Here is a 26,840-nt window from a genome sequence, read left to right as displayed (position 1 = left end):
CAATTAGAGCGGCAATGAAGGAACCCAGCAGCCAATGGGCAGCGCCCCCAGGGGCGGGAGCAGAGAGACAAGGAAATGCTGTCACCGCCGTTTAAGAAGCACGTGGAGGTTTGTTAAAGGTATAGGGACAGCAGCCAAGGCGAGGGCGGGGCGAAGTCTCGGGCTCGAGAGGAGAGGTCCGCGTTAAGTGGCCGGCCAGTGGCGGGCTACTGAAGAAGAACGTCGGGCAGGGATCCCCTCCTGCCGCAGCGGAGGTTGGAAGACTGGGCAAGAAAACATGGTTTGGGGGCCGGACTCGGAAGCAAAGGTGATAGGGACACAGGGAGAGGCTGAGGGAGAAGATTGTGGCTTGAGAGTAAGGAGAGACTGAAACTGCCTTGTAAACCGCAGGGCAGGTGCTGAGGGTCGTGGTGGTGGGCTCATACTCTGGGGATTGGGGAAGCACTCGGGTCAGAAAGGAGACTTTGAGGTGAGAAGGGAGTCAGCTGAATAGAAAGAAGACAGAAATCGGAATCAGGCTACCCCAGAACAGAATGGTCTTCCCTTCTAACTTGTAACCCTTTCCTAAGGCTTGGGCTGGGCTCAGAGCATCCTATACCCAATGCAGTGGAGTTAATACTAGCCACTGCTCTAACAGATGGAGGGGCTGTCCCTTTCCTAAACCTCTTTCAACTTGGTTATTTCCTCCTTTTCCTATTTCTTCTTGTTGTTGTTGTTGCTGTTTTTATTTCTTTGTTGTTCCTTTCTAGGTAGAGGGAGGCATAGTTTTTGGCAATAGCCAGCCAAGGATACAGGGAACAGGTGCAGCGCCTGCACGCTGACTTCACGTGGTGGATGCCTGGCTGAGAGAGAAGTAGGAAACCCTAACAACGCTTCTTCCAGCTTTGATCTGCCTGGGGGAGCCCGTGGTGGAAGATGACTCTGTAGCCCTGGTGTCTCCCAGCATCCGGAGTGGGAGCCCCAAGAGCCATGTAGACAGGCACCCAGCACTGTGCCAGGTAAGAGACCTTCTTGGCCTGCCTCGGTGTCTGCAGCGGGAACTCATTATCCTGTGTTTACAGCTTGAGCCAGCGCAGTCTGCTCCACAGAAGCAAGAGGAAGCTTGCTGGGAAAAGTGCTGTATGCCTGCCGGTTGTCTCAGCACTAAGGCCAGCCTTGGCTACATAGTAAATGTGAGGCTAGCCTAGAATTTTCGGTGCATTGTCGTTTTCTCCCATGAGCAGGATGGGGGAGTTGTCTGGCTCTTGCAGTGGACTGTAGTAGTTAGTCATCAGCATCCTTTTTAAGGTCCACTCTCTTTTATATTCCCCGGGCTGCTTTTAGTTTGGAGCTAGAGCTTCCTAAGTACTGAGACTTCCAAGACAAGAGCATGAGCTGGGTGTGGCGCCACACAGCTGGAACTCCAGCCCTTGAGAGGCAGAGGGAAAGGATCATGGGATTAATATCAGCTGCACAGCCTTAAAAAGGAAAAACCAAAAAACCAAACAAAACAAAACAAAACAAAAAACAAAGCCACACAACAACCATGAGATGTGTATTTATATAGCCTATCCATTCAATAAACATTTACCAGGGACTGCCTTTAGGTTAGGTATTGAGCCAGGTCTTACAGTACCAAAGTGAAGGCCATGGCATGGTTCCTGGCCACACTGGCAGGTCTGTGAGCCAGAGAGAGTCGCAGGTGGTTAGCATGGTCCTGATAGGCAAAGGAAAACTGAACCGAAGGGGCCCAATCAGTGCAGAAAGGCGTCCTTGTGGGAGCTGACTGGAGATGGTCGGTCTTAAACATTTATTTATCTCATATAAATGAGTACACTATAGCTGTCTTCAGACACACCAGAACAGGGTATTGGATCCCTGTTACAGATGGTTGTGAGCCAGCAGGTGGTTGCTGGGAATTGAACTCAGGACCTCTGGAAGAGCAGTCAGTGCTCTTAACCCCTGAGCCATTTCTCCAACCCTTGAAGATTGTCTTAAAGGGTATTTGCCAGATGGGCAGTGGAACAGGTGTTTAGGAAGAGGGAAGGTGGCCAGTAAGAGCTGATGCATCTGGGCCCTTGGAGCAGTAAGACGCTGCTGAAGCCAAGTAGTGATGAGATGGTCAAACAGTAACCTGATGCACCTTGCTGAAGACAAGCCCCACCCCTGAAGGTAGTGAGGGCCCATCTTTTAGACACAGTGTTTCCAATTCTTTATATTGTGACATTGTGTAGCTACAAATCTACATTCATGGTGGGTGTTTCTGTTTGTTTAAGACCTTGGTGTGTGTGGGGGGGCAGGTGTGGTGGAATGTGTCTGCTAGCCAGCTACCTAAGAGGCTGAGGCAGGAGGATTATGAGTTTGAGGCCAGCCTGGGCAGCTGAGCAAGAATTTATCTCCAAAGAAAGGCTTTATTAAGGGCTGGGAGGGGGGAGGGGCAGGGGGGTGGCCCAGTGGCAGAGCGCTGGCATCCGGTGCACCAGGCACTGGACTCCAGCCGCAGCTCCATAGAAACTAAGCCAAACCAGATGGGGAAGGAAAAAGAGCCGGAGTCCAACTGCCGCTCTCTTCCCGGGCAACAGTCTAGGGAAGTTTGTTGTTGACTCCTCTGTATTTTCCTTTTGTCTGGAAGTTAACAAGTAGGCTTGTGTTTTGCTTTTCTGCTAAGTGGGATTTGGTGGCTAAACCACGAACTGGCTCTGCATTTTCTTCCTGGGGCTGCGTTTGCCATCCTCCGACTTTGTAGTAGGGTTCTTTTCTGGAGACAGGCCCAACTCAGTAAGCAGTGTCTTGCAAAATGGCATTTCACAGAGCTACACCGCTTTCTCAGGATGAAACAGAGAAGTTCAGGGTTCAGGGGCTATGTCTTTGTCTTGATTGTTTGCTTCTAAAGTTTTCTTTTATTTTATTTTTTGTTTCTTTTTTCTTTTTCTTTTTTCTTTTTTTCTTTTTTCTTTTTATACAGGACCATTTATTTCCATGTAGCTCTGCCTTTTCTGGAACTTGCTGTGTAGACCAAGTTGACCATAAACTCACAGACATCCCCCTGCCTCTGCCTCCTTAGTACTGAGATTACAGTCATGCACCACCATGCCGGGCACACACATCTATCTATCTATCTATTTTTGGCTTTTTGAGACAGGGATGCTCTGTCTCAAAACAGCCTTGGCTGTCCTAGAACTCACAGAGATCCACTTGCCTCTGCCTCCAGACTCTGGTGACCGAGTGGATGACAAGGAAGGGAGGGTGAGGCTAGTGGCCAGAAGCTGCTGGGGATAGCTATAGTGTTGTCCAAGTGGAAGCTGGGGGGCGGGGGTGTGGCTAATGCATAAGTATTGAGAGGGGCTGTAGGGAGGGAGCAGCTCACCGGGACTGACTTTAGGCAGTATGGCTGCTGCCACTTACCAGTTGAAGACGTTTTGGGAAAAGATGAATTCATTAACTGTTGAAGTTTTATGTCACACCCATGTTTGGTTGGGCTGGAAAGTGGAAGTTGGAATCTGAGGGAAAGCCTTTGGCTGGTGATACCAGTTCGTGTCATGGGCCTCAAAAATGGCGCTTGAAGCCATGGATGTTGAGGTTATATGAGAGGAGTGGCTTGGAATTAGGGAGGGAGGATGTTGAGGAGGCCAAGGTGGTAATGATACTGGTGTGATACATCCTCCTGCTTTCCAGGAGGGTGTAGGAGGAGGCTGTGTATCTGAGCAATGACATAGACTGGGACTCTAAAGATTCAGGATGCCTTGGCCTTAGTGAATTCAGCTTAGAGAGACAAGTCCCATGATAGGATGAAGGTTGACTTTCTGCTGGCAGGTGGCAGCTCCCCTCTCCCGGCCCCGTAGCTTATCAGGGGCCCTAGTTTCAGGCCTTGCTAGGGTGGGACTTGGGAAGGCCAGACCTTATCAGTGTCCTCCCTTGTGGGGCTTTGTGGTTAAGCCCTTCCTGATAGACCTAGATAGCTTCCCAGACTTGGTCTGTGGTGTCCATTCAATGTGGCTGGTATTATCCATGAGCCTGGGAACTTCTCTGAGGTGGGCTGAGGAGATGACGCTCGTCTTACTTTCTGTGGCTCAGTCTAAAAATCCTAGCCAGCAAGCATGCTCAGGAAGGGCTCATCTGTAATGACTAAGGTCATGTCCGGGTTCAGTGAGAGACGCCGTCTGTCCGTCTCAAGGGAATAAGGTGGAGAGCAATAGAAGCGGAACCTGACGTCCTCTGACCTCTGAGTGCAACTGCCACCGTCCTGTGACTGCTACAGTTCCTTTAATGATGTCACCTTGACCCCCAAAGATTTCAGGCAAGGGTTAGAGGGATAGCTAGGTAGCCGAAGACACCTACCTCTAAGCCTAACAAACTGAGTTCAGTCCCCAGGACCCATGTGATAGAAGAACAGACTAATGCCTATGTCCTCTAGCTTCCATACACCCTGGGGCATGTGGACACACACACACACACACACACACACACACACACACACTTTGGTCACCTCACAAATAGTCTCAGACCTGAGGTGGAATCTCATTCTCGTTGAGATCGCCACAATCTCTATTCCATTGACCAAGAATTTTGCAAGTAGTTGGCTTCATGCAAAGTAAACAGGGGTGTGGGGGTGGGAGTGGGGTGGATAAAGGCAGGTGGTGGCTAGCGAGTTCTGCCTGAGCCAGAGCCTTTGCCTTAGGCTTTTAGACTCTGCAGGGCCTAGTTAACTAGTTGATGTTACTCAGCTCTCCTCCATAGGCCGTTGCTGGGTGGTCTACTCTAATTGTGAAGTTGGTGGGGGTGATTTGTGGGGGCAGGGGTGGAGGCAGGTTGAAACGCAGTCTTGCTCTGTAGCCTTGCTGACCTAGAACTCACAGTATAGACACAGCTAGTCTCGAACTCGTGGCAGTCTCCTGACTCAGCCTCCCAAATGTGAGAACACAGGCATGACCGTCACATGTGGCTAGTGGTAATGTTGGTTTTGTGTAGGTACTTGAGTTTGGCTTTATGTTAGGCTCTGAGGTTAGGGCTTGATAAGTTGTCAAGATTAACCTGAGCTCGTTTTGTAGCCTAGGCTGGCCTTAAGCCTTCAATCTTCCTGATCCCCAGCCTCCCCAGTAGCTGGGATTATAGACCTGCATCCCAGGCCTGGACTCTCTTCACAGGAATAGAACAGTAACTCAGACAGTCTGTTCCATTAACTAGAGAAACCTGACTGCCATAGGACAGGTGCCCTTAGGGCAAAGGCCTAACCACCAAAGGTTCCAAGTTAGGAAGTGCATATTTATTTGAAAGGAGAAGCTTGAATTGACTATGTTGCTTGGGAAGGGTTTCCCCAGACCACCAGGATACACGGAGGCCAACGGCAGCTGTGGCAGAAGAGGGCAAGACCGTACCTGGAACATAGTTAGCAGCACTGTTGTGTGGCTTCGCAGGCATGCAAAATGCAGGAGTTACAAGGTCAAGGAGACTTGCACCAGTGTTCCCGAAAGCTCCTCAGGCCAGGTACTGTGTGGTAGAACTGGATCCCTACAAGGAGGCTCTGAGAGGCCACTGTGTGAAGCTGTGGAGGCGAGGCCTAAGTTACAGTGGAGACCCTGGGGTGATGGAGATCCTAGGGTCATGTGACACTGAATGAGGAAAGCTGCAGGCATGAAGTGGAGTGGGCCCAAAAGAGAGGCTATGTGTTCTTTAGGCAGCAGAGCTGATGTCACCAAGAGTCCCAGGTGCTGGATATGGTGCTGCGGGGTTTCTTTCTTTCTTTTTTTCTCTTCCCCCTTTTCCTCTTTTCTTCTTCCTTGTCCTCAGCCTCCTTCTTTTCTTATTCTTCTCTCCCCACCGACCCCCAAGACAGTGTATCTCTGTGTAGCCCTGGCTGTCCTAGAACTCACTCTGTAGACTAGGCTGGCCTTGAACTCAAGAGATCCACCTGTCTCTGCCTCCCAAGTGCTGAAACTAAAGGTGTGCGCCACCACGGCTGCAGGGTAAGCTTCAGGTTTTCTGTGCTGGATGTTCCTCTTGCTTTGGCTTGATCGTTCCCGGTGCTCCCTTCATGCCTCCCTTTTGGAATGAGAGAGTTCTACCTTGTATGTCGGAAATACATGGCTCATTTCTTGTCTGTCTCATAACTTCCTGAGTTTCAATGGAGGTGACATAGACTTTTGATGTTAGAACTGTTAAGACTTTGGAGACTTTTAGAGATGGCTTAGATGCGTTTTATATTATCAGAGCCAGAGGTAGGCTGTTCTAAAGGGATGTGTTTGTGTATCAAGTTGATAAGAGGTGATGATTAATCTTTGCTAACTTGGGTAAATTTAGGATCAGGCAGGGTTCCTGTAGAGATAATAAATGAAGACCATCCTGGAACATGGTCCATAACTGACCAGCCGAGCACTGGTGTTTATCTCTTTCTGCTTTCTAACTATAAACTCAATGTGACCAGTGCCCCACACACCCATCCCCATGGCTCCCGACCATGAGAACTCTAGTCCCTCAAACCCTGAGCCAGTAAATCCTTCCTTAAGCTCGGGTCATTTGTTGCAGCGACAACAGTAAAGGCACTAAAAAGTTCATTGTAAAGATAGACAGGCTAGTTTGCTAATAAAAAAAAAAAAAAAAAAAAAAAAAGGAGGTGCTGGAGAGATGCCTCCACAGTCAAAAGCACTGGACCAGTTTAGTTCCCAGCACCCACTTGGAACTCCAGTTCCAGGGGGATCCAATGCCCTCTTCTGGCCTTTGTGGGCACTGCATGCATGTGGTGCAGATGCATATATGCAGACAAATGCTTATTTAAAAGCAAAACCAAAAGCTTTATATGGTGGCAAATATCTGAGGTGGGAGGCATCTTAAGTTCAGGGCCCTTGAACTCTATACGTGAAATTGTTTCAAGTCAAAAGGAAACAAAACAAAGGAGTATAGCACTTGGGGTTGCCTTCAGGAAGTAGGCCCTTCTACCCTTCTCCAGGAAGTGATCCTGCTATCTGGGTTAAAGAGCTTCAGTGTGGAGTGTGAGAGACGAGGACAGGAGCAGGAGCTTTGAGACAGATGACCTAAGAAAGGAACCAGGCACAGGAGCCACCATGAGTTGTAGGGGGCCCCTCACACTTCTGGGTATGGCTTGCACCTAGGCTGTCATCAAGGGTCCCAGCAAATATCTGGTGGAGGCCTCTTGCTCGGGGGAGGGTAGGCTCAAGTAGCCTGGGCCACTGGAGCTCTTTGATATAGGATGGGTTAAAGCCAGACAAGAGCCCATTTGCCATTGAATCTGTGTGTGCGTGTGCTTGCACAACTGCAAAAAATATACAGGCCGGGAGTCAACTTGGATGTTTTTATTTTAGGAGACGTCCACCTTGGTTTTTTTTTTTTTTTTTTTTTTAAAGATTTTATTTATTTATTATATGTAAGTACACTGTAGCTGTCTTCAGACACTCCAGAAGAGGGCGCCAGATCTCGTTGCGGATGGTTGTGAGCCACCATGTGGTTGCCGGGACTTGAACTCTGGACCTTCGGAAGAGCAGTCGGGTGCTCTTACCCACTGAGCCATCTCACCAGCCCCCACCTTGGTTTTTGAGACAGCTTCTCTCTCACTGGGACTTGACTTGCAGATTGGGGTAGCCTGGCTGATTTCTGTCCCAGGGATCTGCCCCTCTCTGCCTCCCAGGACTGGAATAACAAACACATGTCACCAGCCTGGCTTTTGATGTGGGACTGAACTCAGGTCCTCAAGCTTACACAGTGAACATTTTACCCATGAAGCCATCTTCCCAGGTGGACGTCTTTCTGCCCCTTGACCTCATCATTGCTAGATGGAACATGTTCTCCTAGTAAAACACAGGCATCTGGGAGCCGGAGAGATGGTCCAGTGGTTTGGAGCTCACGCTGCTATTCCAGAGGACCTGGGTTCAGTCCACAGGCTCACAGCTGTCTGCACCTCCAGCTGCAGGGATCTGATGCCTCTGACCTCTGAGGACGCCTGCACTCATGTGCACACACCCACATCAAACACACACCTAAACATAATCTAAAATAATAAATCTTGAACAAACAAAACACCTGAGGCATGCATCCTGCGACAGACAGGTAGAATCCCATAGCTGGTATAGCTACATGTCTCCCTGAGAAGGGAGCTCCCACATGCCAGTCTCTGCTCCTGCATAGCTGGTGACTGACACCATTTTGTTTACAAAAGCAAAGGAGTCAGTGTAGAGACCTTGGAGTTAGCCCCCAGGGAAGAGTAACCCTGGAGCCCGAGGCAGGGTATGGCAGAAAAAGGTCAGCTGACCAATGTGCCCCTTTGCACTACCCAGCAAGGCTTCCCCCAGCTGCCAGGGCTACACCGAGATGCAGGTTGGTGGGCTAAGGAGGCTCCTGTGCCAGGGTTGATCCAGCTGTTGGTCTAATGTTGCCCAAAGGGCTTGCAATTTAGGCAGTAAGGGTCACCCTCTGCTGCTGACGAAGTGGAGGGAGGGCAGAGAGCTCAGATCCATCTGAGGTCTGTGTCCTTTTTACTTTTCAGCTATGTGGGAGTTGGCTGGCTCTGGGGACGAGCTGTTGGCAGTGCAGGTGGCTGGCGACAAGGATGGAGTGTGAGGCCTCGAGACAGGTTGGCAGGTAGCACAGAAGCCTCGGCACTCAGCAGAGCTGCGGTCCTGGCTGCTCTGAGGGTAAGTAGAAAGTGTCTGGTTTCCTGCATGTCTGAGGCACACTGGCCTCTTCTTCCAGCCTGGCTGCTGCTTTTCAGGCCCCCAAGGCTTGTGGCACACTGACTCGAGTTTTAAATCTGAATAAGTCACAATCCCTGACTTCTTTCTGACTTAGTTCTGCCAAAATGAAAAGGTGCCCAACACAGTTTCCACTCTGCAACTCTACTCAAACTCAGAGCCACCCCTGAGGAACCTGCTTGGTCCGAGACTTCCCTCCCTCCCTGTGGGAACAGTATTTTCTGCAAACCCAACCTTGCAGAAAGGGCTAAGGCTTTTGACTCCTTTAGCTTCTCACAGACTGGGAGGCAGGTGCCTTCCTCAGGGCTGGGGTGGGAGGTACAAGAGTCGGCCAGCTCAGGAAGTCTTTCTAGGGTTCGCCTCTGTGGCTGAAGCAAGACTGGGAGTGGGAGAATAAAGCAGAGACTGCACTGGTCTGGCTCCGGAGGTGCTCTGAGCCGGTCGGTCTCCTTTGGGACCAGGACCAGGAGGGTAAATTGAGTCCACAGTTCCCACCTCAGGAATCCTTCTATAAGACCTCTGACATCACAGACAAAGGAAGCCCAACTGCCAAACGCAGACTTTGCCTTGGGCAACTAAATTTATTAGCAAGAAACCTTTTGTCAGCCCAGTACCGACCAACAAAATACATCGTTAATAAAGGATAACAAATCTTCACTTAATTAATAAAACATCCTCAAGCAGTTACAACGAAAAATAAAGTTGGATTTCTGTTTAATTTAAAAGCCTCAAAAATAACAAGCAATATGTTTTTAAAACATGTCTTAGACACAATCGTCTATTATACAATATACACTGTACACAGTGGAGCTTGGGCAGGGGGAGATGGGGGCATGGAGGGGTCAGGATGGAAGGTGTTCTCACGTGAGTCCAGATTTGAGTTGAAATGTGTCATTTAGAAAAGAATTGTTAAAGTGAAAAAAATTGCAAAAAAAAAAGACCCTCCTATGCTCAGCATTGCCCCCAAAACCCTAAACTGAATGCAGGCAAGGGGGAGGTGACTAGCAAAGAAAGGAAGGGAGCAATTAAATAAAATGTGGTTACAGCACACGCGTCCACAGTGTCATCATCTGAAGTGAGTATAAGGCAACGTTCCGTAGAAAAGAGGGAGGGCAGGTCCTCGGCGGCTGACCTTTCATAGGAAGTTGGAATGTCTGGAGGAGAGCCGTGGCAGGGCTGGGCAGTGGAGTGGAGGCAGCCTCCCACCTCCCCAGTGGGGGGTGTCAGTGGGAGGCTGGGTACAGGGCCCAGGGGTGTCCCTAGTGGCCCAGGAGGAGTTAATTGAGGGGGACAAGGAAGCACGGTGGGGGAGGGGGCATGGCACAATGGGACTCCGGCAGTGTTGAGGAAGGGGATGGGGCGGGGATGGGGGCTCACTTTGCTCCTCGACGGAGTGAAATGTATGTTTTTCCTTTGGAAATAAGGGTCCCCACGCGTCCTGGGTTAGAACGTCTCATTGGGCATGGCCAGTGTCCATGGCCTGGGCAGGCCAGGAGCTCATGGTGAGAGGGGCAGAGCCTTTGGAAGGAGGAGAACACAGGAACAGAGTCCCTCTCTGTGGAGACACAGCCACAGAACAGGAGTGGGGTGAGGGCTGCCCAGGGCAGTCGTGGGCACCTGTCCATCATGGACCCAGGGCCAATCAGATGGGGGTGTTCCATCTTCAGGGCCTCCTGCCTCAGTTGGCCTTACAAGCCCTTCGTGCCTAGGTGGGTCTTGTAATGCTTGGTGAGGTGGTCACTCCTCATGAAGCGCTTCTGACATTGGGCACACTCAAAGCGCTTGTCCCCTGGGAAGAAGAAATAACTTTTACCAAAGAGGGCATGCAGTGTCACTGCCCCAGCCCCAGAAAGAAGCCCCAGAAAGTGAGAGCCCCTAGAAAGGCCAACTTGGCCTTGTCTCTGCGCTCCACTAACAGCCTCCTCCTGTCGTCTACTGGTCGCACCTCTCTGCCCCAGCTGCCCCGTCTAATCTACCTCTCTCCACTCCGTTCTTGAGTACACTCTGGTCTTTGCTCAGGCTGCTTGTCCTTGAGCCTCTGCATACCTGCTTCATTCTGGACTGTGTCCCAGGGACTTTACATCTTCCTCCTTACAGGAAGACATCTCAGCCCTGAGCACCCCACAAGTCTGGACCACAGTGACCCACCCTGTATCAGGGTGTGTATGCTTCTGCTTCTGATGGGTGTGACTCACCAGGAGCTGAGGCATGTCCCCCACCTCCAGTGTCTGCTCAGCAGGGCATCATTCCCTACAAGCGCATCTGCCAGTGGACCACTGGGCATGCCCAGGACAACTTTAAGGCACCTTCTATCGTGTGCATTAAAGCACGTAATCGTGATGGCAACCTTATTAGTAAACTCAGGCTGCCATGGAGGCAGGCCTGCAGTAGGCCATGCATGTCGGAGCAGGCCTGTAATCTCAGCCTGGAGATAGGAGAAGTACCATGAAGTTTAAGGTAAACCTGGGCTATACAGCAAAATGTTGTCTTTAAAAAAAAAAAAAAAAAAAAAAAAGAGTTGGGTGTGGTGACTCACACCTGTAATCCCAACAGCTTGAGTCTGAGGCAGGACTGCTGCAAGGGCAGCCCTGAACACTTGGCTCAATCTTGTTATCGCTCCCTCTCCAAAACCAAGAGCGGAGGCCAGCTTGGTGGCTTAGTTCACAGGGCTTTACAGAGGCGGAGCCGGAGGGACCTTAAGTCCTAAAACAGCATTTACAAAGTACGTGGCCTTGAGAGCCCAGGGCTTGCCCACCACTAGCCACTTGTCCAAGCCTCAGCCAGGTGGCTGGCACTGAGGTAACCCTCCAAGGCCTTCCTGGGACTAACTTATCTGACAATGCTACACACAGCATTTGGCATTTCTCATCACTGCTTGGGTGTGGTTTGGTTTTGGTTTTGGGATGGTGTAGAAGCCCCGAACAGGCAGGGGTGACAGTGTACAAAGGACAGACAAGGGCATAGGGGAACTAACCTGTGTGGGTTCGAGCATGTCGCTGGAGTTCATCGCTCCGCGTGAATCTCTTTCCACAAAAGAACCAGTTGCAGACAAAGGGTCGTTCGCCAGTGTGCAGGCGGACGTGGGCCCGGAGCAAGGACGTCTTCCGGAAGGTCTTCCCGCAGTCCGGGATGTGGCACACGTGCTTCTTCTTGCCCTGCTCCCCAGACCTGAGGGGTTGGGAAGAGGGAAGGGAGAGAAGCATGGGAGGTCAGGCCAAGACTTGTCCACGAGTGACCTGTGGAGCAGGGGTGTGGGTGTGGCCAGGGTCGGCTATTACCTCTTCTCCCCGTCCTTGCAGTTGGGACACGTGCAGGCCATGCGCCGCCGTTTCTCCCCAGGCTGGGCCTCTCCGGCTAGAGCCTGCTCCATCTGCAGCTGGATCTGGGTGGGGCTCAGCCCACTGATGGTCAGGTTGTTTCCAGAAACGTTCTGCACTGTCAGCTGCTGCTGCCCTGTGGGAGAGAAAAGGGTGTGACTCAGGAAAGGAAGCCCAGGCTATCTCTCTCCCTCTCTCTGGCTAAGGAAGACTCATGGAGCCTAATACACTGGAGGGCAGTGAGGGCCAGAGGCCTCCCTGAGATTCTGCCCCTGCTAGCAGGAAACTCGCCTAAGAATTTTTGTTCATGGGCTTTGGGGAAATCACTCAGCTTCCTTGTCCGATCTCTGTGGACCAAGCAAATGCATAAGATGCTCGACATTTATTAGGGATGTGGAAAGCTGTGAGCTCTTGCCGCCGGGAACGCTGCAGACTCCCAGGTGCAGATGCAGCCTGCTTCACTAGGCAGCTTCAGCTCTCTCTCCCTCCCTCCCTCCCTCCTCCCCTCTCTCTTCATTTTTTAAGTTTTTAAAAAGATTTATTTATGTATATGGATGTTTTGTCTGTGTGTATGTCTACATACCAGGAAAGGGCATTAGATCCTATGGGACTAGCTAGAGACTGTTGTGAGCTGCCAGAGGACGCCCTCCTCTGCCACCCACTCTCAACAGCAGCCGTCCTTAGCTGGATGGTGGTGGCACATGCCTTTAATAATAGCGCTGTTCTGGTCTACAGTGGTTCCAGGAAAGCCAGGACTATACAGAGAAGCACTGTCCTGAAACACTACCCCTGACCCCCAAGAGAAGCCTTGACTTCCTTTACATTAGGTATAGCCCTTAGTTACCTGCCCTGGGCAAGTGACCAGCCAAATTAATGTGAATTTGTATATTACTTGGACACATCTATTTTCTCAGTCTCTATTCAATATCTGCAGTTATCATGTGGTCATGTGACTTCCTATCTCACAGTACTACTCTAAGGACCAAGTGTGAAGACAGATATACATAGATATGCCCTGAGGCTGGCAGGGACCAGGTGCACGCTGAGCATCCTCTTGGATGGACAGCATCCTCATGGCTGACCCCGGAAACCCCAGGGGCCTGGCTCAGGATTCCCATATGCTGAATGCAAAGCCCCACTCCCAGTACCCTCCTGGCTTCGGGCCTTTCCCTCACCGCCAGTGTTGGTGATGGTGACAGGCACACCCTGGACTTGGACACCATTGATGTTGATGGTCTGCATGGCCTGAGCAGCTGCTGCCAGCTGTGCGGCGTTCAGGCTGATGATGCTCCCAGCAGGTGCAATCTTTGGCAGGGGCCGCTCTTTTCGGAGAATGGCAGCTGAATGTTTTTTGCTGGTGCCACTCAGATGGGGAGCTCGGAGTGCAGGGCTGTTACAGGTGACGGTTGATGTGGTGGCGGCTGTTGCTGGGGGGCTGTCCTGGACAAGGACTGTCTGCACCTCACCAGAAGGCGTACGGATATAAACCTGAGGGGCCAGAGAAAAGAGAGTGCCCTAAGACAGATGGCAGCATGACCTTCCTTGTCCATGGGAGAACTGGGACACCTCTGTCATCTCATCCAGCCCAAGAGCACACTTGTGCACTACTCATGTTTAACAGGGCCGATGCTGCCCTGCACTCAATCGGCACGAGCTGGTTACTGACCTGCAACCAAACTTTCAATCTGCTTAGCCTGGAAAACTATTAACTGCTAAATCTCAAAACTGGAAGATTAAAAGAGCACACCACCGGGGGCTGGAGAGATGGCTCAGTGGTTAAGAGCACCGACTGCTCTTCCGAAGGTCCGAAGTTCAAATCCCAGCAACCACATGATGGCCCACAACCATCCTTAATGAGACCTGATGCCCTCTTCTGGTGCATCTGAAGACAGCTACAGTGTACTTAGATATAATAATAAATAAATCTTTAAAAAAAAAAAAAAAAAAGAGCACACCACCAGCATGGACTACAACGTGATGTGGAGCCAGCTTAGCCACACAGCAAACTATCTTTAAACAGCAGGGGCTGGAGAGATGGGCCTGAGGTTATGAGTACTGGCTGCTCTTCCAGAGGACCCAGATTTCCCAGCATCCACATAGTAGCTTACAATCATCTGTAACTCCAGTTCTAGGGGATCTGATGCCCTCTTCTGACCTTCTCAGGCATGAGGCATGTTCACATACTATGTTTAGGCATAGTACACGTACATATATATATACAAGCGAACCTCTTATATATATGTGTGTGTGTATACATATATATATGTACACACATACATACATATATGTATATATATATAATAAAATAATCTAAGAAATTGTTTAAGAGGAACTCGATATTTATCTTATCCCAAAATATCTCTCTTCAATATACTAATGAAATACAAGGAGGAAAAATTTTTATGTCGTGTGTGAGTGAGTGTTTATGTGTGAGAGTATCGGTGCGCATGTGCTACAGCACACTTGTGGAAGTCACAGGACAACCTTGGGCTGAGTCCTTGCCTTCCTGTGAGTAGGGCTTCTTGTTCGCTACTGCCCATGCCAGGCTGGCTGGTTCCTGTCTGGTCCTCCTGTCTCTGCTCTCACCTCTCTCTGTATGAGCACTGGGATGGCAAATGCAATCCACTCATGGGACATCACATAAACAAACTAAAGGACATTCTACAAAACAACTAGCCTGTGGCCTCCGACAGCAGCAAGGTCAATTGTCACGTTTGAGAGGAAGTGGGGCTGGGGATGTAGTTCAGGATAGGACACTTAAGTGTCTAGGATCCACGAAGCCCTGGTTTAATTTCCAGCTTCATGGAGGTGGGGTATGTGAGGACTTCTTTCTGAAAGAGAGATCTGACCAGAGAGATGCGACAACTACATGTAAGGTGGACAGAGTCCTTAGGCGGCATTGGAATTACTATCTGAAGCATGCAGTGAGACCTGAATGGTACCTCCCCTATAAACACCAGCAGTTCACTAGTGAGTTTCAGGCTTGAAGGCTGCAGTGTACGCAGGGGCTGTGCCTGTGTGGGAGAATTAAAGCATTTGCAAGTGGGAGGAGGATCATGGTGGCAGTTTATGTTTAAATGATCCAGGGAGAAAAAAATCCTTCGTAAGACTGATTTTTAACTGGGGTTATATTTAATTCCTGGATACTGAAGACTGTTTTAGTTAAAGGATAACATCTGAACCTGCCATCCCTTAATACATATAGAAGCCTCAGATCCCTTTCCAGTTCTGTAGTATGTATCCCATTAAAAAACCTTACCATGTTGTACTCGTTTTCTCTGAGGTAGTAAATGGCTGGCTGAGTAACTGGGGTGCAGGAAGGAGAGGACCTGCCCCTTCTGTCTTCTCTTCTGCTAGCCTCAGACACCCCGAGTCAGGTGAGGGCCCACCGCTCCCTTGGGTGGGTACTGAGTGGGTGTTAAGCACTGTTTGTTTTATTATTACCTGACTCTGTGTGGGTGCTTTGTCTAACGTCTTTTATCACATGTGTTTATCATGTGCAGATGGAGACCACAGGAGGACTTGGAATCCTCTGGGAATGGAGTTACAGCTGGTTGAGAGCCACGTGAGTGCTGGCAATCAACCTTGGAACCTCTGGAAAGAGCAGCGAGTCAACCACGACCCATCGACCCATCGCTCGAGCCCCATGTGGAGCACTGCTCAAGTCTGTTAACATCACTGGGCCTGGTGGCAACGCATATCAGTCCTGCCTCAGCCCCCTGAATGCATGGTTACAGGTGTGCACCATAGCACCTGACTCAAGTTTTAAACGTTCATTTTGAGCACGCCTTCTCATGATCATTTCCCTGTAAATCAGCAGAGACACTGGGGAATGGCTGCTGGAGTCTCCTTTACTGCCCCATCTGTCTTGAACAATACTAGGCTCTGTCTGTTCTTGTCTGCTTTTAGAGTGGGCTGAGCTGGTAACATAAAGGAGCAACAGCTGAGTGGCGGTGATGAAGCCTTTAATCCCAACCCTCCCCCAGGAGGCAGAGGTAGGCAGATTTCTGAGTCTGAAGCCAGCCTGGGCTACAGGAAAAAAAAAAAAAAAAAAAAAAAAGGGAAGGAAGAAAAAAGCAGCAGCAGAGATTGCAAAGTGACCGGAGAGCTGAGCAGCCGGTAGGGCAGGCTACAAAAGCAGCAAGGTGGCGGCCACACGGCAGCTAAAAAGACAGAGTTGACAGCTGGCAGAATGGCCAGCTGCCTTGACAGCAGCAGAAGCAAAAGCAGCCGTGAGCGCACTCCAGAACCCAGAGGTCATCATGGTGAGTGGAACATGGCAGGCTTAGGAAGACGAATGTCTTCTCCCTTAGGATCTAGACTAGAGGGAAAAACACACACTCAGTGGCCACATGCACACACAGTGAAGGAAGCAGAAGGACAACCCCCTCTCGGGGAGGATAAGCAGGGGTGCAAAGCAGCAAGGCTACAGCTCACACACGTGATCCCAGCACTGAGGCTGCAGCAGGAGGATCCCACGTCTGAAGCCAGCTTGGGCTGTGCAGTGAGGTAAAGGCCCACCTGGGACCCAGGGAGACCTGTCTCAGAAAGGAAAAGGCCTGGCTGCCCCACTGCTATTGCTCTTGTCTTTAGCAGAGGCCAGCATTTTTTTCTCTTGAACTTTCTTCCTACTTTACACCAGATTCTAAGGTTCTGGTTTGAATTCTCATTCTTGCTGTTATATATACTCTTACGTTAAAAATACTTTATTATGAAAGTATACAGATCTACCCCATTAGGCCCCCAGAGCTACCCCATAAGGAAAGAATAAAACAGACCAGATATCCCTGTTCCATCTGATTTCTACAGGTCAGGACTACTTGGCCTAAGACCTGAAGAGACTCCAGAGGAGAAGCCATTTCCTGCCCACCCCAAATGATGGAGACTCCAGCTTCCCGTAAGATCTGACGATGATCTGCCTCGGTTTCAAAAGCAAGCCAAAAGGGTGAGCAGAGGAGGGGGCGGCAGGGCAGAGGGACTATGGTACCTGGGTTGGTGTTGGTTCAGTTGTCTGGATCTGAAAGTTCTGGGAGGGCTTCTGGGGGACGGTGGGGAGGGTGGCAGAGGCAGCTTGCACCACCCGCAGTGCCTGCTGGGGGATCTGGACCACCTGCTGCTGCTCAGCCTTGGGTGGCACCACCTGGACTTGCTGGACCACAGCTGGCTGGCCCCCGCCAGGGCTCTGGACGATCAGCAGGTTGTTTCCTGCCTGGATGATGTTGTCTGCCGTGGTCTCTATCAGCACCGTCTCCACCTGCTCAGCCACAGCTACGGATGGCTGTGACACAGGGAGGCTCTTCTTCCTAGCTTTCTTGTTAGTCTTAGCCAGTGGGGTGGGGGGGCTCTCAGTGACGAGCTGAGCAGGGCCCCCAATATCGCTGGTGTTCACCAGGTTGTTGAGCGGCAGGGTGAGCGTCATGTTGCTACCCCCACCTGTCAGCTTCACCACATTGGCCCCGCTCTGCACAGGGGTGGTAGTCGTGTTTGACTTCTGGACAGGAGCTGGCTTGATGGGGACAGGCTTGTGACCAGATGTTGACGGGGTGATGATGGCTTGGTTGGTGCCTGGGATGATCTGGATCTGGTTGGTGAGACTGGGCTGCACCTGGATGGTCTGGGAACTGTTCCCCTGGATCTGAGGGACTTGGTACTGGATACTTGCATTTGATCTGCTCCCTTTGTTGATCAGAGTGGGGTTCTGGATTGCAAACACAAACTGCCCTCCAGGGTAGGAGGTACTCAGCTGGGAGCCCTGAATCTGAAGTATATTTCCTTTAGATGACAAGATGCTAAAGCTATTCTTGCAGGGACTGAGAGGGAGAGGAGCGGGTTTGATAGGGACCAGTTTCCTTGGGGTAGGCTGGGGGGGAGCAGGAGGTGTCACTGCAGCTTCAACAGCTGGGGGGCCAATTTTGCTACATGTCGCAGCAAGCAGGGCCAAGGGAGACGGCTGGGAGTCCTGCAAACATCAACAGAAGAAAGGAGTGAAATGGGCTGACTAGCCAGACATTCTGCCCTCAGGAGCCTCTCTTCTCAGCAGCTTCCCATCCCACAGTTCTTCCCCACCCCTGTGGCAAGCTATCACACACACACACACACACACACACACACACACACACACACACACACGTACGTGCGCGTCCTGCGGTGGCTCCTGCTGGTTTCTCCATGAAGTGAAGGAACTCAGGGTAAAACCCCCCAGAAGCAGCCCTGGACACCACACAGCAACAACACAGGCTGTTCTCCCCCTGGCCCTGCTGGCCTAGTTAGTGTCAGCAGGGATAACAACACACCCAGGTATCAGATGGAATTCTACCAACTCAGTACAAGGAGGAGAGGAGAGCTGATGGGGAGGGAAGATGACATGAACTTGCTCGGTAAAAGGTTTCTGGCTTTGTTCTGGAGTGTGTATTATATACATGTATGTGTTCAAGTGGAGGGGGTGGGTATAGCTGAATCAGCATAGGTGGGGTAGGTGGAGGCCAGATATGTTAAAGTCTTACTCTTTGACTCCACCTTGTTTATTAAACTGTTATTTATCTAATGTATGTGGGTGTTTTGCCCACATGTATGTCTATATATCACTCAAGTCCTTGTACTTGATGCTTTCAGAGGCCAGAGAGGGCTTCAGATCACTTGATGCTGGAGCATGAGCTACCATATCAAACCCAGGCCTCTGGAGGAGCAGCCGGCGCTCTTAAGCCACTGAGCACCTCTCCACCTTTTTTATTTATTTATTTATTTATTTATTTATTTATTTATTTATTTATTTTGGTTTTTTTGAGACAGGGTTTCTCTGTGTAGCCCTGGAACAACTCACTTTGTAGACCAGGGTGGCCTTGAACTCAGGAATCCGACTGCCTCTGCCCCCCCCCCCCCCCCCCCCCCGCCCAGGTGCTGGGATTAAAGGAGTACGCCACCACACCTGGCTCTCTCCACCTCCTTTGCCGTCATTTTTGAGACAGGGTCTCTTACTGAATCTGAAACTCACTGACTGGGCAAGACTAGTTGGCCAGTAAGCCCAGTGGATCCCCTCTGTTTGCCTCTCGAACGCTAGGACTACAGGTGTGTACCACCAAGCCCAGCTCAGCTGTTTACACGGGGACTTGGAATTGAACTCAGGAACTCATGCATGTGCAGCAAGAACTTCACTAAGAGCCATGCCCCAGCCCCAGGGGTCGCCTGTAACACAACTCTTTTTGCCTGACCCAACTTTCACATCTTAGCCAGGTGTCTATGTCTTAGTTCAGAAATGAGAACAAGCGAATCTCACTGGGTGTCTGCAGTGAGAGCGAGTGGGTCTGAGTAAGGCAGAAAACCCACTTCAGCAACCCGCCAGGCTCTGGCCCTGCCCTCAGAGAGCACCGTGCACTTGCCTGGGTAGTAGCGGCAGCAGGCTGCAGGTAGTCACTGGGACTGACAGCAGCAGTGGCGGCCATGCTCATCTGTGGATCTGCTGGGAGAAAGATGGAATGATGTAAGAAACACACCTCAGGAGAACCCAAGGCCCCTTGCCTCGGCTATTTATTTTATTTTATTTTATTTTGCCTCTGTTGCTGCTTTTCCAACAGGTTAAGAGCTTTTCCTGCAAGGTCCCGCTCGAGCATCCCAGCCCCAGGCTTGCCAGGGTGAGCTTTTCCTTTCCTTACACTCATAGATTCAGGCCAGGCCTGCCTTCACCACACTCCCCACAGCCATCTAAGATGAGGAGAACTGGGAGACTCCTGTGTCAGGTCTGACTGTGCTGAGTCCAGAGTGCCCCCTGGTGGACACTGGTAGCCCTCTAAATCTGAATCTCCTTTAGTCCCAGCACTCGGGAGGCAGAGGCAGGCGGATTTCTGAGTTCGAGGCCAGCCTGGTCTACAAAGTGAGTTCCAGGACAGCCAGGGCTACACAGAGAAACCCTGTCTCGAAAAACCAAAAAAAAAAAAAAAAAAAAAGAATCTCTTCATTGGGGCAGAGCCTCTAGTCTTGTGCTAAGGCAGGCTACCAGCTCAATCCAGCTGGAGCTAGATGCAAACCAGTCTGGGAAAGAAGAAAGGCTAGGGCAGCATTCCTGAGCAGCAGTACATAGTGGTCCTACTCTAAAGGCTGTCTGTCTGCTCCGCCTTCACACAGAGACACAAGGGCCTCCAGGAACCAGAAGACGGCAACTCCTTTAAGTCAGCAGTTCTCAACCTATGGGTCAAGACCCATCTGGCAAACCTCTCCAAAAGTATTTACGTGGCACTTCATAACAGCAGCAAAATTATGGCTGTGAAGTGGCAGAAAAAATAATGTAATGTTTGGGGGTCACCACAACATGAGGGACTGCACTAAAGGGTTGCTGCGTACGGAAGGCTGAGAAGCACTGCCTTAGGTGGACTCACCCCTTCACCTAGGACAGCTGATCTGACTGTGTAGGTCATAGACTCAGCAGGGCTAACAACCACATGGAAGGATGAATAGTGCGTGGATTCCACTTTTGTGTATATACAGAAATAGCTGGCAGAATTTTTCTCTTTTCATTTCCCCACAACTGGATAGTTGACCTCCATATCAACAGGTTCTGTAGCCACAGATTCAACCATCCATGCATCAAGAAATGTTGGTGCTACATAATCTGCAGATGAGTTAAAATATACAGCAGATGTGCAACTTACAGGTCACTTCTATACATTATATCTAAGTCTTGAGCATCTATGGTTCTGGTATCTCTAGGAGCTCCCTGTGGGTACCAAAGGATCACTGTATCCTCCTATCATTTTTAAACTTTATTTTTACTTTATTTGAGACAGGGATCTTGCACCGAATCCCATGGTTGGCCCGGGACTTGTTTATTAGTCTCTCAAGGGCTGGGATTACAGGTGTGCGCCACCAGGCCCAGCCGCTTACTTTTGATAAGGGAGAAACTAATAAAGGAAGTTCTACCTTGCACTTAAGTTTGATTTAAAAGGTGAACAAGATTGGGAGCTGGAGAGATGGTTCAGTGGTTAAGAGTACTGGCTATTCTTCCAGAAGACCCATGTTCAAGTCCCAGCACCCACATGGTGATCACAATCCTCTGTAACTCCAGTTCCAAGGGATATGACTGGCCTCCTCTAGCCTCCAGTGCATGATGCACATATGCAAGTGGTATAAAACGCACATGCAGGGGAAAACCCATACACATAGCATTTTAAACAAATAAAGGGCAAGCAAGAGGCTGGATGTGGTGGCACACGCCTTTAATCTCAGCACATGGGAGGCAGGGGAAACTGGGTCTCTAGGAGTTTGAAGCCAGCCTGGTCTACATAGTGAGCCCATTAAAAAAAAAAAAAAAACCCAAAAAACAAACAAACAAAAAAGAAAGAAAAAGAAAAGAAAGAAAGAAAAATGAAGCCCTAAGAGCTCTGGATGAAGACTCTGCCATGGTAAGAGTCATAAATTACTAAGGCAAAGCAACTGGGAAGTCAGGCTGGTATCTCAGACATTAAGAAAGCAAATTCCAGCTGGGCGTGGTGGCGCACGCCTTTAATCCCAGCACTGGGGAGGCAGAGGCAGGTGGATTTCTGAGTTCGAGGCCAGCCTGGTCTACAAAGTGAGTGCCAGGACAGCCAGGGCTACACAGAAACCCTGTCTCAAAAAACCAAAAAAAAAAAAAAAAAAAAAAAGAAAGCAAATTCCAGGAAACAGAGAGATGGGGAAGACTCAAGGGACAGAAGGTCAGGAACTGACCCCATGTCAGGAGTCTAGTGAGGACAGAGCTCAGGCAGAAACAGAACTATAGTTAGGTGAGGACAGAAACACCACCATTCATGGCTTTTTTTTTCAGGCCCCTGAAAGGTAGAAGGTAAAGAAAGAGAAACAGGAAGGCTGGCTGTCCAGGAAGCAACACGGTGCCTTCAGTGGTCACCAGGCCCCAAGCCCATGAGATGCAGCAGAACAAGGGTGATCCTATGATGCTGCCAACTGGGAGGCCAGTGGATGGTTCTGCGCAAAGCGGACACATAGATTCTAGGATATTACAGACACAGATCCCTGTAAAATCATTGCAGTTATGAAGGGACAACTACAGACGAAAGCATGCAATTGCACAAACGAGTCCTGTAAGCACAGCCAGTTGCTTTTAAAGGCTCTAGACGGACCCATCCGTAAAAGACACGCACCACGCAGTCTGTCTCACCTGACATTGTAGTGCTTGTAGTATTTTTGTGAACAGGAAGGAGGAAATGAAGGTGATCATATCATCTGGGGCTAAGGGTGGGTCTGAGCAAAGGGATCTCCAACTCAGACTTGGCTCAGGACCAGGGGCCACAGGCATCTTGGATCTTTTTTTTTTTTGGTTTTTTGAGACAGGGTTTCTCTGTGTAGCCCTGGCTGTCCTGGCACTCACTTTGTAGACCAGGCTGGCCTCGAACTAAGAAATCCGCCTGCCTCTGCCTCCCAAGTGCTGGGATTAAAGGCATGCACCACCACCACCCGGCATCTTGGGTCTTTTGACTGACATGTTTTCCTTATGGTAATTGTCGTTTTATTTTAATTAATTATTTACTCACTGAGTATCACACTAGTCTAGCCTTTGCCTCCAACTGCTGGAATTTAAGTCATGCACCACCATGTTTGGCTAACAAAAACTATTAAAAAAAAAAAAAACTAAAAAATACAATTATAAGAAAAGAAAAATAATATTCCCTATATATTACTCCCCACACTGGGTTATATTTGGAGTCTTGGGCCCATTCTAAGGGGTATTTCCAACGAGAGACTTTCAAGCTTCTGACCACACTCTGTAAGTTCAAAGGACAAAAGCAAGCCACCCATGTAGATGTTCAAGAAGCCAGGTTTCTGTTTAACTCAAAGATACCTTTGAAAGACTGAACCAGTTGTCTCGGAGGGGGTGATGTCTCCCTTTCTCTAAAATTGTTTAACCAGAGGCAAGATGTATATTGTTGGAGATGGGATAGAGGTGGGGTGGAAAGATAGACTAAATTTTCTTTCAAATGTTTATCCTTCTGAGGCGCAAGGGTGTGGATCAGGTGGGAGAGACCCTGCCTCACATGTGCAAGGTCCCTGGTTACATACCTAGCACAGTAAAACAAAACAAACAAAAAATTTTCAGTCCAGGTTGTGCTGATAAAAACACAAAGGTTGAGGCTGGAGAGATGGCTCAGTGGTTCAGAGCACTGCCTGCTCTTCCAGAGGTCCTGAGTTCAATTCCCAGCAACCACATGGTGGCTCAACTATCCATAATGAGATCTGATGCCCTCTTCTGGTGTGTCTGAAGACAGCTACAGTGTAGTCACATACAATAAAATAAATAAATCTTTCAAAACAAAACAAAACAAAAACCCCACAAAGGTCTCCTAGGAGGCTCTCAAGGATTCAAGTTTCCTTAACAAAACTTGGTGAATGACTTCCTTCCTGTATTACGAAACACAGAGACTTGCAGTGGGCAGAGTAAAGGAAGTGGAACAAAGACAGACCAGCACTTCCTAACCGCTTCGTTCTCCTTCTGTAGCCCTGGATCAATCGGTTTGGAAACCTGGTTGAACTCGAGTTAAAGCATCGGTTCTCTACCTGTGGGTCATGACCCCTGAAGGGATGTCAATCGGCCCTTTTGTAGGAGCCACATATCAGATATTCTGCATATCAGATATTTGTATTGCGAGTCATAATAGCAAAATTACAATTATGAAGTGGCAACAAAATAATTTTATGGTTGGCGGTCATTCCACGAGGAACTGTATCAACTGGTCGCAGTGGTAGGAAGGTTGACAGCCACTGGGTCAGAGGGTAAAGCAGAGCCTACTGCGGAGGCTGCGGGCTGCTGCTCCCGGCTGCACACCTCATCCTAGTTTCATTTTCTTCCCCAGCTGGCTCATGAAATACTTCTTTAGTCTAAAACCACTATGGCTGTCTCCTTCTCTCATTGAGAGCTTTGTATGGCCCCTGGGCAAAAATGGGAGAAACATTTCCCTGCCACTGCAGAATTCTATTCTGGAAAGAGAAGAAGAAGAAAGAGAGACGCACTTCTGGCTGGTGTGTGGAAGTGGATGTGGTTAAGGAGAGGCAGACACGTACCCACAGATTCTCCGAGCAGCCTCCCTCCATCTGGAACCCTGTGTTTAGCGTGTGTAATGTGATGTAAGTCATGTTTGATGCTCCTCCACACTACTGAGAGCACTGCAGAGTGGGAGAGAAAGCCACAGAGGGGCTCAGATCTGATTCTGTAATCGCTTCACACCACTTCCACTATGCTACACGGTCTTCTTCCTGTTCCAGGAGTTGGACCCAGGGCCTCACACACGCACAGCAAATGCTATACCCCTGAGCCATCTCCAGCACAGCCACCAATTTTTAATAGTACCACAGTATGTGGTCACTGAAACCTACAACTTAGCAATATGGGTAATAAGGATTACTGCATTTTTCTCCTTTTTTACATTTATTTATCTTGTGTATGTTTGAACACATATGAAAGTTACAGAACAATTTAGAACCAGTTCTTTCCACCACGTGGGTTCTCCAGGGACTGAACCCCGGTTATCAAGTTTGGCAACAATCACCTTATCTGCTGAGCCATATCACACACACTTACTAAATATTCTTGAAAGAAAAAAGGGCATGTCTCTCATTTGTAGAATCTGGATTTTATCATTCATTTCAGCTAAAACGTCCCCAAGTCTCTAGGCTGAAGTGTGGCAATGATCTTTGATACAAGCAATAATGACCAGCACATCTCTGTCCTAAGGAAAAGTCCTGAGGGTGTGAACAAGGCAGCAAGGAGGAAGGAGTATCAGGTAACTGAGGGGCCAAACAGAACCCAAGACAGAGAGTAAAACACCTAATGTCTAGACTCTTCAGAGCATCCGCCTCCATCTCTTGCCCTCCAGTACAGCCTTGTCCTCCTGCCTCACGCTGCCGTCCCCTCCACACCTCCCTCCACACTCAGAGGGCTGCTTCTACCAGGTCACCAGACCTCTCTCGAGGCTGCCGCCCCCTCCAAATTCACTCCATCACTGAAATACTGACATTCTTCAACAAATGTCCCTTCTCACCCAAGACCTCTTTCCTTGGGGAACTGTGGCTTCAGACTGCTTCCACAGGCTCGCTCCCAGGGCTGTGTTCAGCCCAGCCCTCTGTGGCCCTTCACTGGGTCAGCCAGACACTCCCAACCCAGAGCATTCCCTCCTGGCCTGTTTGTTCTTTCCCCTCCCCAGCCTCCACAGCCCTCCCTTTGGATCCCAGGAGCTTATCTCTGTTACCCTTCCCTTGCTTAGGGCTCTTCTGACTTTTCCAGCTGATGCTTGCACCTTTAGGCCACTTTCATTTTCCTCCCTAGCAAAATTTATTGACAGCCATTTTGTAACAGGTATATCGTGTCCTTGGGTCCTTTCTGGACTGAGATGAAGTCAGGACTTTTGCTAGCGTCCAGTACCCATTACAGTGAGAGCAGGCCTAAGGGATGGGAGTAAGGACCTGCTCTTTGAGTAAGCTGTGCTAGTTGGTCTTCACTGGTTCCTGGTACAGTTCTGCAAGAGTGGGGAGAATAGAGTCTTTGGAATACGGAGTTGCAACCTCAGCAGGACCCTGACCATCACCCTCCTGGTGGGTAACTGGGTCCTCGTCATTCTTGGTACAAGCTTCTCTCCTTTCTGTTCACTAATCCCAAGGCATTGCTTAAATGACCCCCCAGGCTCAGGCAGAACTCCCATCCACAGCCTCCAGGGCAGCTTTTAGCCTCTGGCCCACTTCCCTTTATCCAGCCAGTTCACTTTTGGAAGACTATTTTTTGCAAACCCAGAACCCTTCTAGCCTCTCCCCTGACCACACCTCCCCCATAGTTTTCTTCGGAAGTTCTTCTGATAAGCTTAGAGGGACCAAGCACCCAGCCTCCTCCCTCCTCGCCTGCCATTCTCTCTCCTGGGAGCCTGAAGCCAGCGCTCTCCCTTTGGCCACTTATAATCCCTAGAGGTTGTTTCTCACTTACTCTCCAGAAGCAGATGACCTTGTTGGGTGCCAGTGCACACTCCTGTAGCACCCTTGGCAATGCTGGCCTCACCACAGAGCAGGGAGCACAGATGGCTCTACACTGAAGGGGTGGGCTTTCTCTGGCCGATTGGGTTGGGAGAACATAATAGGAAGGACCCTAAGCCCTGATTATCAGGTTATCCTAGGATGGAACGGGGCTCAAAGTCCACACTTAGACCCTAGGCTACTGGGCTTTTTTTTTTTTAAACCCTTCCCAGCTATGGCTTCCTTAGCCCTCCACTATGGTATTTCCCCAGCAGGAATTTCACTCTGCACAAACAGTCCTTCTGGTGGCTATTTTGGTCAGTCTGGCTGGGCCAGAAGCCAGTAAAGCAGTTTCTAAGGCCAGGCTTTCCCAGTTGCCTAGCCTGGAAGAACTCAGAGCTGGTGAGGAAAAAGCAAGCCACAGCTGGTTTTAAAGAACAAAACTGGACCTCTAGGGAAACTGGTGAATGAATCAGCCTGGATGGAGGGTGGAGGGAGCAAGCTGAGCTGGGACAGACTCCAAACTGTCCGGAAAACTGAACACCCAGCAATCACACACAGGGAGATTAAGTTCATGCCTGTCATAGCAGAACTCTGAGCAGAGGCTGCTAACGCCACAGGCCAAAAGGAGAGAGCAGATATCCTCTCCATCCCACGCCTGACCCCATGCTCCGCCACGACCCTGAGATGTACACAGGACTTTATCAAGCAGTTACCCTTCCTTTCTGAGCTGGGATTCCCAACCTCTCTAACTCCTCAGTCACCAAGGAGACTCCTTACTCCTCCGGTTCAACTTAACTTTCTTATTTTCTCACCTTAAACATATTTTATTTGTGTGTATATGTGTGGACATCTGTGTATGGCTACA

The 26,840-nt window shown here is 49.7% G+C and overlaps 1 protein-coding gene and 1 long non-coding RNA gene across 7 annotated transcripts in view; one reads left to right on the top strand and one right to left on the bottom strand.

Moving 5' to 3' along the window:
• The first annotated feature begins 101 nt into the window (after positions 1-101).
• LOC115032419 (uncharacterized) lies at positions 102-17,032 on the top strand. Of its 3 annotated transcripts, none has more exons than XR_015044964.1 (5): positions 102-254; positions 750-998; positions 8,474-8,621; positions 15,499-15,732; positions 15,905-17,032. It is a non-coding gene; the product is annotated as an uncharacterized LOC115032419 (long non-coding RNA). The 3 variants fall into 3 exon arrangements; XR_015044963.1 differs by having other exon boundaries at positions 15,499-16,504; positions 16,805-17,032; XR_003838097.2 differs by having other exon boundaries at positions 15,499-17,032.
• The window catches only part of Sp2 (Sp2 transcription factor), a 28,323-nt gene continuing 10,737 nt past the window's right edge, over positions 9,255-26,840 (bottom strand). For 2 of the 4 annotated variants that reach the window (XM_021176338.3, XM_021176336.2), the window contains exons 2-7: positions 19,372-19,451; positions 16,983-17,954; positions 13,171-13,483; positions 11,957-12,131; positions 11,653-11,846; positions 9,255-10,467 (exon numbers count right to left, since the gene is read on the bottom strand). In XM_021176338.3, coding sequence (XP_021031997.1) covers positions 10,367-10,467; positions 11,653-11,846; positions 11,957-12,131; positions 13,171-13,483; positions 16,983-17,954; positions 19,372-19,440 — 1,824 coding nt within the window. In that variant the 5' untranslated portion in view covers positions 19,441-19,451 and the 3' untranslated portion in view covers positions 9,255-10,366. The remainder of the gene's footprint in view (positions 10,468-11,652; positions 11,847-11,956; positions 12,132-13,170; positions 13,484-16,982; positions 17,955-19,371; positions 19,452-26,840) is intronic. The other 2 variants (XM_021176339.3, XM_021176337.2) reach the window with 1 other exon arrangement.

Source organism: Mus caroli, unplaced genomic scaffold (assembly GCF_978045245.1).
Source record: "Mus caroli unplaced genomic scaffold, Mus_caroli_1 scaffold_13, whole genome shotgun sequence".
In the NCBI taxonomy this organism is placed as follows: Eukaryota; Metazoa; Chordata; class Mammalia; order Rodentia; family Muridae; genus Mus; species Mus caroli.
This window is presented reverse-complemented; position numbering and strand designations above follow the sequence as displayed.